The 13,216-nt window shown below is 48.3% G+C and overlaps 1 protein-coding gene and 1 long non-coding RNA gene across 3 annotated transcripts; one reads left to right on the top strand and one right to left on the bottom strand.

Moving 5' to 3' along the window:
- Window positions 1–969: 969 nt before the first annotated feature.
- LOC120712726 (fasciclin-like arabinogalactan protein 1) lies at window positions 970–2,175 on the bottom strand. The gene has a single exon (XM_039998584.1). The coding sequence runs from the start codon at window positions 2,043–2,045 to the stop codon at window positions 1,251–1,253; it is 795 nt and encodes a 264-aa protein (XP_039854518.1). The 5' UTR covers window positions 2,046–2,175; the 3' UTR covers window positions 970–1,250.
- Window positions 2,176–10,433: 8,258 nt separating this feature from the next.
- On the top strand, window positions 10,434–12,769 carry LOC120712724. Of its 2 annotated transcripts, XR_005690998.1 has the most exons (4): window positions 10,434–10,784; window positions 11,180–11,308; window positions 11,927–12,003; window positions 12,434–12,769. It is a non-coding gene; the product is annotated as an uncharacterized LOC120712724 (long non-coding RNA). The 2 variants fall into 2 exon arrangements; XR_005690997.1 differs by lacking the exon at window positions 11,927–12,003 and having other exon boundaries at window positions 10,439–10,784.
- The last annotated feature ends 447 nt before the right edge of the window (window positions 12,770–13,216 follow it).

The following is a 13,216-nucleotide window of genomic DNA, read 5'->3' as shown; positions in this document are numbered from 1 at the left end:
ATTAGTTGTTGCTGGCTCGGTGGTGCTGCCTGCTGCTGCTGCTGCTTCGCGCTAGGGAGCTCTGGTGTTGCTTGGCTTTTCTTGCTGTGCCCGGCGCCTGGGGGGGGTTTATGTAGGAGCCCCGCGCGGCTATTTTTAGCCGGCGGGGGCGCTGGCCGCTGTCGCGGGGCGCGCGCGCGTGGGGTCGCGAGCTCGGCCGTGGGTGGGCGAGCGGGCTCCGTGGAGGACCCGGCCGTGGCTCCTCCGTGGCACGCCGCGCGTGCCCGGCGGCCGCGGCCACCCCGAGCGCGCGCCGAGCTTGGACCGGGCCAGGCCAGACAAAAGGCCAGGCCCCGTGCGGGTCGTGGGGTGGGCCCGGCCTGCGGGAGGCCCGGTGGCGTCCGTGCACTGCGCTTGGACCGGGCCAGGCCAGGCCATGACCCGTGCCGTCGAGGCGTCGACCGTCGTCGTGCATTTCGAAACGGCCGTCCTTGCAACGGGACGGGAGGGTAGATCCGGCGGTAGCTGGAGTACGAGTGGAGGGCCCGGTCCCGCCATATTTATTTCCTTCTCGTCTTCAAGCGTATGTATGTATGTATGTACATGACTAGTACATGTATAACGAAAGCGTTGGGGCAGGGCGATGCGTGGATGTGCACATTAATTACTGCGCCACGGCCGTTGAAAATCTCTATCGCTGTGATGGTACGAGCACTCAAGACGTTCGATACTGCACCACCGACACCGAGAGAGAGAGAGAGAGGTTTAGCGATTTCTAATTACTCAAGAAAAAATTAGCGGCTTCTCTTTCATTTATTCAGGGACCAGCTCCACCATCTTCATCTTTCCACGCCACGTTTCAGGGGCGTTGCCTGCCACCTGCGCTCTGTTGCAGGTGCACTACAGCAGCTGCTGCTCGTCGTCGTCAAGCTGCCTGCCTGCTCAACGGACCCTTTATAAATTGCGTGTAAATTCAGGTAGGCGTCCGCGTAAGCAAATGTGCATCTCATCATCTCATCCATCCGCCGGAAACGTACATTAGCTATTGGATTAGAGCTCCGTGATTCGAATCCAGAACATGTGACGCGGACCAAATCAATCTTTTTCATACTACTAACAAACAGCAATGGAGTAAAGAGAAAGAGGAGCTCAAAGAAGAAGAAAACATGGCGTTTCCGTCCAAAGAGAGGCACCAAATCCCACGGGTCACGCACCAACAGACAAACGCCAGCAGATCCGCCTCGAGGAAGAGGATTCACCTGCTTAATCCCCTAAACCAAGGCGGCGGCCGCGGCCGCGGCCACAGCGGCGAGCCACCGCGGGCGCGGGGCGCCGGGCGCCGCGTTCTTCTTGGCGTTCTTCCTCTGGTCGGCGGGCGCCGCGTCGTCATCGGCGGCCGGGCCCGGCGCGTCCGCCACGTGCCGCTGGCGGTGGCGCGCCCTCTTGCCGGACGCCCTGGGCGCGTCGGCCGCGGGGGCGGGCGCCGGCGCGGGGGCCTCGGCGGGGTCGAACAGCTCCACGGGCTCCAGCACCGCGTCCAAGGCGTAGATGGCGACGGGGTCCCGGTCGTAGACCGTGCCCCGGACCCGCGCGGCGGCGGCGCCGCCGGAGGCCGCCGTGCGGATGCTCACCTGGTCGCCCACGTTCTGCACCGTGAAGTTGTAGTCCCGGGAGGAGCCGTCGGTGGCGAGCGTGTTCATGGGCCCGTTGCTGGACTTGAGCCCCCGCACCGTGTAATACACGGGCACCGCGTGGAACAGCAGCAGCGACGCCCGGCCGTCGGCGCTCAGGTTCCGGTAGCTCGGCATGAACGGCCGGAGGGCGGCGTCGGTGGGGCCGAAGGCCGTCACGCCGCCCTCCACGGCCGACCGGAACGCGGACAGCGCGTCGGGGGACGCCGCCAGCAGCGACGCGAACGCCCTTACCCGCCCTTGGACATGAGCGCCGTGATGTTGGGCGGCGCCGGGGGTGCCGCGGGCGCCTTCGCCTTCGCCGCGGCCGGGGCCGCCTTGGCGGCGGCCAGGGGGAGGAGGGCGAGCACGAACGCCGCGGCGGCGGCGGCGCATTGTGGCGAGCAGGGTGGGGAGCGTGCGCGTGGGGGTGAGTGGGGCGAGTGGCGGCAGCAGCCGACACCCTAGCAGACCGGCAGCGTAGTGATGAGTGGCACAGTGAGAGTGGGTGTGTGTGACACTGTGAGCTGAGCTGGCTTTGCGATGGAGGTGCCCTCGGCCTTCACTGGTAGATTTCGTGAGGTAACGTGTGATTTGGTGGTTGCGCTGTCTTTGTTTACTAATCATACTAGATTCGTTGTCCTCTGCTCTCAAAACCTGGGGACAATTTTGGGCCCGTTTGGTTTGCTCCAGTAAAATTTTTAAAAAGACATTTTTTATATTTAAAGTACTAAATATAGACTAATTATAAAAATAATTACAAAACTCATCTGTAAATCGCGAAACGAATCTAATGAGCCTAATTCTCCCGTCCTCTTTTAGTAGCATTTTTGGATTTCGCGGTGGCGCCGTGGCAGGCGTTCCCTCGTTGGCCACATGAAAAAATTGCCATCTCGGAAGTAAGTTCTCTGAAGTGCAAGATAGAATTCTAGCCTGCCGATAATTTAAACTGAACTTATGCTCAATTCACAGCGAACGGGGCATCACAGGCCGACACAGACAAGGTATACGGACAAGCAACCAGAGAACGGGGTCCCGTCCCCGGAAGGCCGGAACACGCGCAGCTGCTGAGCTGCACACTGCAACTTGGTGAACCATTCAATGGCGAGCCTAATTAAGCGAGGGGATCAATACCCGCCCCGTCTTTCATTGCCGCGGGAACGACGATCACCTGCCACAAGTCCTCGCGCGTGCAGGCGCAGTGCAGACTGTGCAGGCCGATCCGATGCCAAACTCAGGAGGCAGGAGAAGGAGCGCCGCACCACACCGGCGCCAGGTTTACAAAACCGGTGGGAACCGGTCCGGTTTGACCGGGTACCAGTCAAACCGGTCCGGTCCGGTTCGGGTTTGGGTCGGTACCAAACCGGCTCAAATTCAAAATTCAAATTTAAATGTAAAAAATGAAAAATTTTTAAAAATATTTCAAGATGCGACGAATCTAATGGTATCAAATTTTCTCAAAAATTCATTCGTTTAACATACTTTTCGGGCATTTAAAGTTAAACAAAAAAAGAAAAAAAATGAGACGACCCATTAAGGCCCACTTGGTAAACCGGTCAAACCGGCCGGTATACCGTTCCAAATCGGTTACACATGCGATTTTGAATTTGGATTTGAATTCAAACCGGTCAAACCGGCCGGTAAACCGGTCATATCGATTACACATGCGATTTTGAATTTGGATTTGAATTCAACCGGTTTCCACCGGTTTCCGGTCAAACCGGTCCGGTAAACCGCTACCGGAGGGCAGCGGTTTGACCAGACCGGTCGGGATTATTAACCCTGACCGGCGCCCACGCCAAAGGCGGGGCCATGGCGCACTGGCAGCGCCTTGCCTTGGTGGCGGTGGCGGTAGCGCTCGCCCACCACCGACTGACACCGCCCTAGCTCGACGCCTCGTCCCGGCCGCTCCTCCGACAGGAGCTGGCGGCGAACACGGTCTCTGGACAGGACCACTTTTAGGGTATATGTAATTCTGATTCTCTGTGAGAGCTAATTTTATGAGAGAAGTGATTCTGTGGCCAAAAGTGGTTTTATTTGATTCTCTAGTGTAAACTCTTAAAATTGTGATGGAGAATCATTTCACAAGAGCAGCTTTTTTTTTGAGCTCTTGGTCTCTTATTCTTTTAATTTTGCAAATAATTAAAAGATGAAATGCATGAATGATTGTTTAATTTTGCAAATAATCTTTTAATTTTAATTTAGAAGTTTCAGATCATTTTGTTAGACTGAATGTTTGATCAACAATTGTTATCGTGATATTATTTTTGTATACAAACTTTATGTTACTAGTTTTGTATTCCAAAAATACTTTATCATAGTTATATTTTTATATCACAAAAATAAAAAAAATAATGAAATGATTGTTTTTCTAAGACTTATCCTAGCTACAAAAATACTACTTGTTTGAACAGAAGGATTAATTATACTAGTGTACACTGGGGGGCTGGTTTTAAAAATATAATTGATGTAGACATCTCTGCAATAGATACAACCACACCGTGCGTGCTCTTGTTTTTCTTAGAAATGATGGAGAGGACAAGAAGAGAAAGGCATCTGCATGGACTGAATTCGACCACGACATCATTTGTGGAGCAAACGAAGCTGCTCGCTCCGTTTCAGACCTTCCGCACAGCAGCAATGGAGGAGCAAATGGAGCTGCTCATTCCGTTTCTGACCTTCCGTGCAGCAACAATGGAGGAGCGGTGGACGGAGCTCTTCATTCTGTTTTGGACCTTTCGCGCAGCAGGAATAGAGGAGGAACAGATGGAGCTGGTCGTTCCGTTTCGGACCTCCCACACTGCAGAAGTTTCCATCGAGCGTAACTCTTCACTCCGGAGGTGGATTGAGGCCCATGAGTACTCGTTGAAAAGCTCTTGAAGTCTAATTTCAAATGGATCAAACCTCATCATCAGATTCATCCGGAGCTACGATTAATCGCCAAAATGACAGTCGGACTTCCAGACATGGACTGAGTCATTAGTACCTCGTCCAGCCCACTAGGGGCCCATTTTGACTTAGGGTTTTGACCTCAGCACCCCCCTGGCAGCTCTCCCACCTATATAAACAAGTAGCAGCCACCAGAAAGCACTTGGGTTTTGTTTTGTTATAAGTTTAGCTTCTGCTACTTCCTGGTGAGCGCGTGTGTTGATTAGACTACCTGTTTGCTTGATTCAGAACCCCAAACTTGTGTGTATCAGATTCACCCTTTGGGCAAGGTCTGTGTACTGTTTGCTTGTCCACTTGTTCTTACTTGTTCTTCGATTTGCTTGTAGGTTCAAGGTTGTTCTTGGCACAGCAAGAACAACACAAATTGGAGGCGGTGTAACTGTCGCTAAGGCGCAACGCAGCCCTTGTGGTGTTGTAGTCGGGCAGCACAATGCCGGTCCTCCTCAAATCGAGTTATCTCCCACTCTCATCGAAAGATCGGGAGCAAGCCCCAGCGAATTATATTTGTGCATTTTGGTCAGCAGTGACACACTAAACAGTTCCGTACACCCATCTATACTATAAAGAACCTAAACAATTGAAACATATTTTACCAAAATTAGTCTACCCACCCCTCTCACAAATCACCCTTTTAAGGTCCACGTGTAAGCTCAAATTGTTTGGCAGGAGGTGTAACACCTCGGTGTTAATTTCAACGCTAATCTCGTGCTTAATCACTAATTAAGGCTAATCCCTGTCATTAGCGCTAATCGAGTTTGCATAGTAACTTTCATCTTAGTCGTGTTCGGCTACGTTTTTCTCAATTATCCGAGCTCCAAATCAACTTTCGCCCAAAATGAAAGTTGTAGATCATCTTTTCCTCTACAACTTTTATTTTGACCAAATGTCAAGTTCCTATATCAAATTTTGAGTTTTAGCCGGACAAACACGGGTCAAAATCAGTCAAAACGTGTCACTGTGAGCTCCTGTGTGCTCCTGTGCTCGCCACGGTGTCGCCCGGCGCCCATGCCGGCGACTGTGGCCGTCGGCACACCGCCTCCACGCGTCGGCTATCGCGCCTCGGCCCCGCTCAAGCGAGCCCGTGCTTATCGCGTCCCGGTGACGTCTCCGTTCTTCTCATCCCCTTCTCCTACCTCGCGCTCGCGTCGTGCAGAGACCGAGCAGAGCCGCCGCCGAGCTTGTGCCGGCTGTTCCTCGCCGCTCAGCCTCGATCCTCCGCACTCCAAGTTGCTCCACCTCGCCCCGAACCCAGTGTTGTTCTTCCCCGAGCTCCGCCCTCTCCGTCGAGATCCCTCTCCTGGCCCTTCTCCGCCCAAATCGAGCCCTCGGTGAGCTCCCTCGCAACCCCCTCATCCTTCCCGACGTCTTCCCTGCTCGAATCCGACGCCGCAGCCGCCGGAGTGCCGCAACACGGCCGTGGCCGCGCCGCCACCATCGCGCGCACGCGGCCGGGCCTCCCTGCGCGGGGCCGCGCGCCATCGCCGCGCGCCCCACCGCCGCCTGGCCACCCTGGTCGCGTCCGCGCCCCGCCTCTCCGGCCGCCCTGCACCCCCGGCCGCCCCGTGCCGCGGCTCGGCCCAGCCGCGCCGCCGGCCGGCCACCGCCGGTGAGGCAGCGCCGCCGCGGTTGGCCTGGCCGCGCGCCGGCCGTCGCGCGGGGCAGAACAGGGGAGGGGGTGCCTGAGAGCTGGGCCGGCGCCCACTTACATGTGGGGCCCCGGCTCTCAGCCCCCCTTTAATATTTTTCATTTATTTTATTTCGGCTGAAATTTCTTAATTGCATAAAAATTCGCAGAAAAATTCTAAAAATGAAAGTAAATTTTGTTAGTTTTCTTAGATCCAGAACTTCAGAGGAAAAATATTCATGCATGTTAAATGTCAGTTTTATCCCTGGTAGAATTTACTTTGTGTTTGAGCTTGTTTATTTGTTATATCCAGTTTTGTTAATCTAAAAATTCTGTAATTAATTTAGTAGCCTCGTATTTTCATGTGTAACCCACTGTAAAATTTTCATGACCTATTGCTATATACTTTTGTGTGGATCTATTTTTGTTTGGTTTAGCTTGCTAGGGCTAAAATAAATACTTTCTGTCATTAATAAAAGCTGAAATAATTCTGTGGCATGTTTTATCAATATCACGTTAAGCTGGTAAATTTTTTTTGTTGCTAGAGCATGTATGAAAGTTAGGTTTTTGATTTTATATTGCCCCTAGCTATGCTCTTTTCTTTATTAAATGTTGTTAGTTAATTATTTCATGCATTTGTAACCTCAACAAAGCAAGCTTCTGTCTTAATCCATGCTACTCTAAGCAAGTTTAATAGTTGTTGTTTTGAAGGAAACACTTCAGGCTAAAATGTTTTGAAGTCTGGAAACCAATTATCAGCACCCGCACCCTTTTGGTTTTAGCCTTGTTGTTATGATTACTCAATTAATGTTGGTCGGTCTTGATTGTGGCTCATTGTGCATTGTAGCGCATTGCATCGCATCTTGAGTACTCATGCATCGCACTATGTCCTAACTATTGCATGGCATTCTTTTTCATACGTGTAGACGGCACGAACGAAGCCGCCTACGAGCTGATCGCCGAGCCGATCCAGGAGCCGCAAGCGGGAGAGCAGCAGGAGGACGCAGTCGAGCCCACTTCAGAAGAAGTTGCTAACCCCGTTGACCTGCAAGGCAAGCCCCGGAGCATAACCCATAAATTCAATATATTAATGTTTAATTAAGTAATTGTGCATTTATGTTCTAGGAATTGTATGGAACCATAGTATGCATGTTTTCCCTAGGTACCCGTGAGTCTATACTAGTATGCAGGTGTCGATAGAAATGCTCTGCTAAGTAGGATTTCGGTAGAAGTCGAGTGATTGCTGTCACTCGCGAGTTTTAGGATCTTGATTCCTTAGCTATGGCTTCGATATGAGTTGACGAGTAAAGAGAATTGGAGACCGGGCGGGAATGAGTTGGAGTATTGCTATGGAATAGATGAGAAAATAAATTTCCGCCTGTGTCGATTGAGGACCGTACCGTTGTTGGCCCTGATGACTAAGGATTGAACAGTACTAACCACATGCCGGAAGTAGGAGGTAGTTGAAACCGGTAAGCTAATTACCTAATTTGCAACGATACTTTGAATCGCGACCCGCTACTCTGGGAGTGGAATGATAGCGGGTGTTGGATAGTATGTCGCCTCCGGGTTCTCCGGGAGTTCGCCGTGAGGGACCCTTCACCCGGGTTTTGGCAGGCGTGATTCAGACGTCGGGGTGATGATGAGAACAGTTGACGTGTGTGGCCCGACGGGGTTTTCACGTGTCGTGTGAGTTAGGTCCACCTTGCAAGGTTAAATCGGATCGATTCGCCGTGACTCGCAGATATGAGAGCCTTGGTCACTGCGTCACATCGTAGTAAGAAGTGGAATAAGCATTGAAAAGTGAAGATGGAATATTGTATCTGTTGTTTTGAAGAATTAATCTGATCTACCATGTGTGCTCTAGATGTTAGGCGAATTTAGTTAATACTCGCTGTACTAAATGGAGCTAAAATATTGAAAGTAAGGATTCACTGCTAGCAGCCTTTCAGCAAAAGAACTCCAGAGCCAGAAAGCTTTGCATGTCTAGGTAATGGGCTAAGTATACCCAAAGTCGGGTAAGTCTTGGTGAGTATTAGTATATTCAGGGTTGTTGTTGTAACCCTTCTGAGCAGGTTGCGTTCCCGCTGACTTCGAGGAGGTCTGCGCGTCCTGGATTGGACAACCGCTTCCTCCTGGGTGGACCGTCGAGTGGGCCCCGTCTTCCCCGTGAAGATCGGGCATGTTGGCATCACATCGGTGGGCAGGATGTGGAGCTCACCTTGTATCATTGTCGTGGTTATCGTATTGTATTTCGAACTCAGTTTTAAACTTCCACTGTGCTTTTGAACTCTGTCGTTTGTACTTAAAGTTTTTATGTAAAATCTGTGTTGTAAATTAATTTGAAGATTTCTGTATGCTGGTATCACTTGTGCTCGTCTTCGTGCGGGTCTGCTAGTGCAATTGTGATCCTAGAGTACAGTAGTTTAATCGGAATTTACCCGACAGCCTGTCAGATTACACCGTTTTAAGTGTACAGTAACTTGATTAAGTATTAAGATGATGGTTAGCGCACTTAAGCCGGTTTAATTTGATCGGTGCTGCTACAGGAGGCCTGGTGAACTGAAAATCACCCTCCCACCTGTTCAATCCCGCCTGGGCATCGATTTTTTTGTCACCGCGCCTCCATCTACCCGCGTCCGTGTACCCGCCTCCCCATTGGTCGTCCAACCCAAATAATCAGCGTGATTACCTTCCAAAACGGGCACCTGGCCCTTCGTCGCAGCCCCGGATTACGCCCTCCCTCGTCGCCCCGGATCCTTGCCGCGTGGGTTTCTATCCGGGTGCGTCATCCGCGTCGCCGTGGTGGTCCTCCGCCGCCGCTCCCCGTCCCCGGTCCCCGTCCGCGTCTCCGCTCCGTCCCGGTGCGCCGCCTCTCCCCATCCCTGGCTGCTGTCCGCGCCACCGCTGCTCCGTCCCCGGCCGCCGCGCCGTCCGCACACCGCCACGCCATCCCTGGCCGCCGCGCTGTCTCCGGGCGCAGCACCATCCCCGGCCGCAACGCCGCCCGCAGGCTGCCACCGCGTCGTTTACGCGCCACCGCCGCTGTGCCATCCACTCCGCCGCGGACGACACTGGCACGCTCACCGTCTTCACCAACGAGAAAGGCGGCGCCATCGATGATTCCATCATCACCAAGGTCACTGACCAGCACATATACCTCGTCGTGTCAACGCCGGCGGCAGGGACAAGGACCTCGCCCATATCGAGGCGCACATGGAGGTCTTCAACAAGAAGGGCGGATATGTCAAGTGGCACATCCACGATGAGCGCACGCTGCTCGCATTGCAGGTCAGTGCCGTTCTCTTGCCCACCTGCTGGTGTTCATTGATTGCTTTAATTGATGACTGCCATACGTGAATATTCCCAAAAGTTTTTTTAATGTGCTGACGATGCAATAACGACAGGACAGAGAAACTATTGTGAAAATGACCTTTGTTGTTTAGAAAAAAAAATGTATTTGAGTTCAGATGTACAGGATCAGTTGATGGACGCAGAGACTTGTTTGATACAGTGCATTTATAACCATTAGATCAATGGGGACTTTAGGATGTGTATTGTTCTTTTCACAGTGTTCGCAAGTTAGGATTTTTTTTTGGCAATGTTGTGACTTACATGCTGTTCTGATGCCACATCGAGGGGAAACCTGGAAATTAAATCTAAGGTTTTTGATTTTTTGTGTCATTATCCTACAAAAGTGACATAATGACCTAGGCTAAATCGATGGTCATTTACATGGCCTCTCAGATTCCAAGGTAAATGCTTTGACTCTATTGTATCATTGAGAGATCAGTTAATTTTATTCAAGAATTGTTTAGTTTAGATGCTCCAGATCTTAATAGGAAAATCCCATTATTTTATTAATTCCCACCCATTTCATGCAGAGGACAGCAAAATGTTTCCAGAAAATTGCATTGTCCACTGTATGACTTCTCTATAATTGAGTCACTTAGGGTATTTCTGGTGCAGGAGCAGGACCTCGATGGAAATAAGGTTGTCAAAGAAGTGATTTTTGGCTCACGGGAGAAAATGTATCATTACTGCATGGTATGACTTCAAAACTCAGCATAGCTGTTTGTGAAATGAACTACTATTTATATCCACTAATCTCCTTTCTTTTTGTTAGCAGCACATTGAAAGCAACGCCTCCCAAACCTGTCTAACGACCTAATGAAGAAGAGAAAACATTTCATATCGATACGCAGCCCTCTATGTACTGGTATCTATCACTTTTTTTTTTGTCTAGCATCACATGCAGCTTGCCATATTCTTCAGTTGCACAGTTTCTATTTTTTGTAGCACATCCGCAGAAAGGAAACCCATTATGCTTTCCAAATTATTTTTCTTTAGCAGAGTTTGCATATTTTATAGTGTACCTAATACCTCCTGGCTACCACTAATAACACTTGATTCCATATACCCAGGCATCTTTAAATAAAGTCATTTCACCATCCTTCTTGGAGCTTGGTATAGGCGAGCTTGTCTCAATATACAGTGAATTATGTGAAATTGGGAAGGCACCTCCTGTGATAGATGCAGATGACCTGCAACAAGAACCTGAGGTAAATCTATAATTAGTTAATGTTTTCAGTTTATCAGAGTGACAATTTATGAATGTAGTCTAAGAATAATAAATACCATCTTCCATGATGTGGTGTAGCAAGCTTCTTTGAAGGGCATGACATTTTAGTTGCTCCATTAAATCCTCAGCTTTTATGCTTTACTAAAGATTATGTCTTTAGATCCACTGACAATTGGATTGTGAACTAAGCAGTGAGGTGTAGTAGATTGCATGCTGACAGGAGCCGCTTTAGCCATGGTGACCAATAATTTAATGTTCCTTTAGGGTGCTCGCTTTCTTCTGAAACAGTTTTAACGTTTCAATTATCTTTGCTCTTATATGTATAATCTTTGCAGTAACCTGTATTGTGTTTCAACTGATTTCAAATGTATTCAGGACCTGCTGGACCACCCGAGGGGAAACTGCGGCAGGGTGCTCGGAAGCAGCGCACGCTTATCGACGATTTCATCCCCACCATTGAGGGCAGAAATGCCATACGCTCCCCACATCCGAAGAGGCTTCTTGGTATTTAGTCCGGCCATGATTTATTTACCTGATGATGCCTCTTGCTAGGAAAATTCAGCAATCAAACAATGATGCAAACAGTCAAGTGAAATTATACAGATAGAGATGGGGAAATAACAAATAAGTGTTTCTTCATACGCGGTCCTTCTTATATGCATGTTAGTTGCATGCTTGAATTGCATGAGCGAGCAAATTCAATATGCAAATAAGTCGCAACATTTGCAAAAAAGTGCGGCTGCTTGATGCTAATCTATGTTCGAAATAAATTTATTATTTTGTCCTCTAAATTGTATATGAGACATGTCATACAAATCGAGGACAGTAGCTTCAGATTATTCTAAAATGCACAAATTCTATTGGTTAAGTATACCTAAACTTAATTCCTATTGCTATCTTTAAGGGATCAATTATGGTTATTGCTATCTGCATGTTTGGGCAACCTCGAGTGCTCTGAAAATAGTCATCAATCAGACATCCTCCACTAGAATTGCTCACTGGATTAATTATAATTTTCAATCAGATGGACATCATTAATTCATTATAGTACCAACACTCTTTATTCTTAGAATTTAGTATGCTATCATTTCAGGTTCACCTGGTTCAGTATTATAATTTCAGGTTCAGGAACAAAGTAAGGATTCTAATTGGTAACTTTTGTGGTGCGTTTGGCGACCTCCGGTCACCAAGAGTAATCAGTAAGTTTAGTCGTATATTTCATTTAAAGATACGGGGACTCCAATTAGTCCAACTCAGTGTAGATTTGTTTACAGTTCAAGGGGTTCATTGTCTCCTCTAAATGGATCATGGTATGGTCGTAAGAGATTAAGAGTACAATCTGGTCTGGCACCATTGGTTGAATAAGAAAATGTATTTACCACTTGGTGATGTGACAAACTCAACAAACCTCGGGTATGGTCGTGGTCGTAAGAGATTAAAAGTAGAATCTGGTCTGGCACCATTGTTTGAAGAAGAAAGTGTATTTACCACATGTGTAGTAACTCAATTATTTTTTAGTGTACCACACCATTGGTTGATTATTCAACAAACCTCGGTTTACAGTGTATTTTCCAGAAAAATATTGGTTTACCACACGTGTACTAACTCAATTTTTTTTCAACACTGTAGAAATTTTGGAGCAAAATGATGCAAGCTGATGTATTCTTGCGCGTTTTTGGCATCCACTAGGAGATGGAACATTCATCGAACTGGAGTAGGTGTGGATAGGCGCATGGAGGATCTCGACACTGATGTAGGCACACTTAAGTACTTAACAGAGCATGCACAATATCTTTAGTTGGCTTATAAAGAAAACTTTTTGTTTCTGCCACAATGAAAAGTATAGATCATTAATTTGTCCATGGTCGAAAATAGATAATATATGTTATGACATGTTTTTTAGTGTAGAAAAACAATTGATGATTATAGTATAGCATCATCCAGTATATTGCATTTCAGGTATCTGATAATTGTGTTTTGTGTCCTTAAATTTTTATTATTAACCATTTGTCTAACTATTTGCGTGAAGGATTCAAATGAATTGATGTGTGAACTGTGAACAGGCCGTCCATTGCTTAAAACATGTTATAAATGCTCAATGTCGGAGAAAATAATTGTGATATAGGTTAAGGCTTTTGTTATTGAATACACCCTCACAGTATATATGTCTTTTCGTATTCTATAAAATTATTATTTATTATTATATTTTTAAAAACACGTGCGTGCCGCACGTACACTCTACTAGTATCTATAAAGCCCCTACTTGAATTCACTTACTCCTTAGAACTCACAATCAACTCCTTTAAATGTATAATGCTCGGATCCATTTCACTTGAAAAGAAGTGGACCTTTTGGATCAGTCAGAGTTTTACAAAGCTATAATGCACAAGCTGGTAGAAGACAGAGGCACCT

The sequence above is a fragment of the Panicum virgatum genome, chromosome 6K, assembly GCF_016808335.1.
Source record: "Panicum virgatum strain AP13 chromosome 6K, P.virgatum_v5, whole genome shotgun sequence".
In the NCBI taxonomy this organism is placed as follows: domain Eukaryota; kingdom Viridiplantae; phylum Streptophyta; class Magnoliopsida; order Poales; family Poaceae; genus Panicum; species Panicum virgatum.
This window is presented reverse-complemented; position numbering and strand designations above follow the sequence as displayed.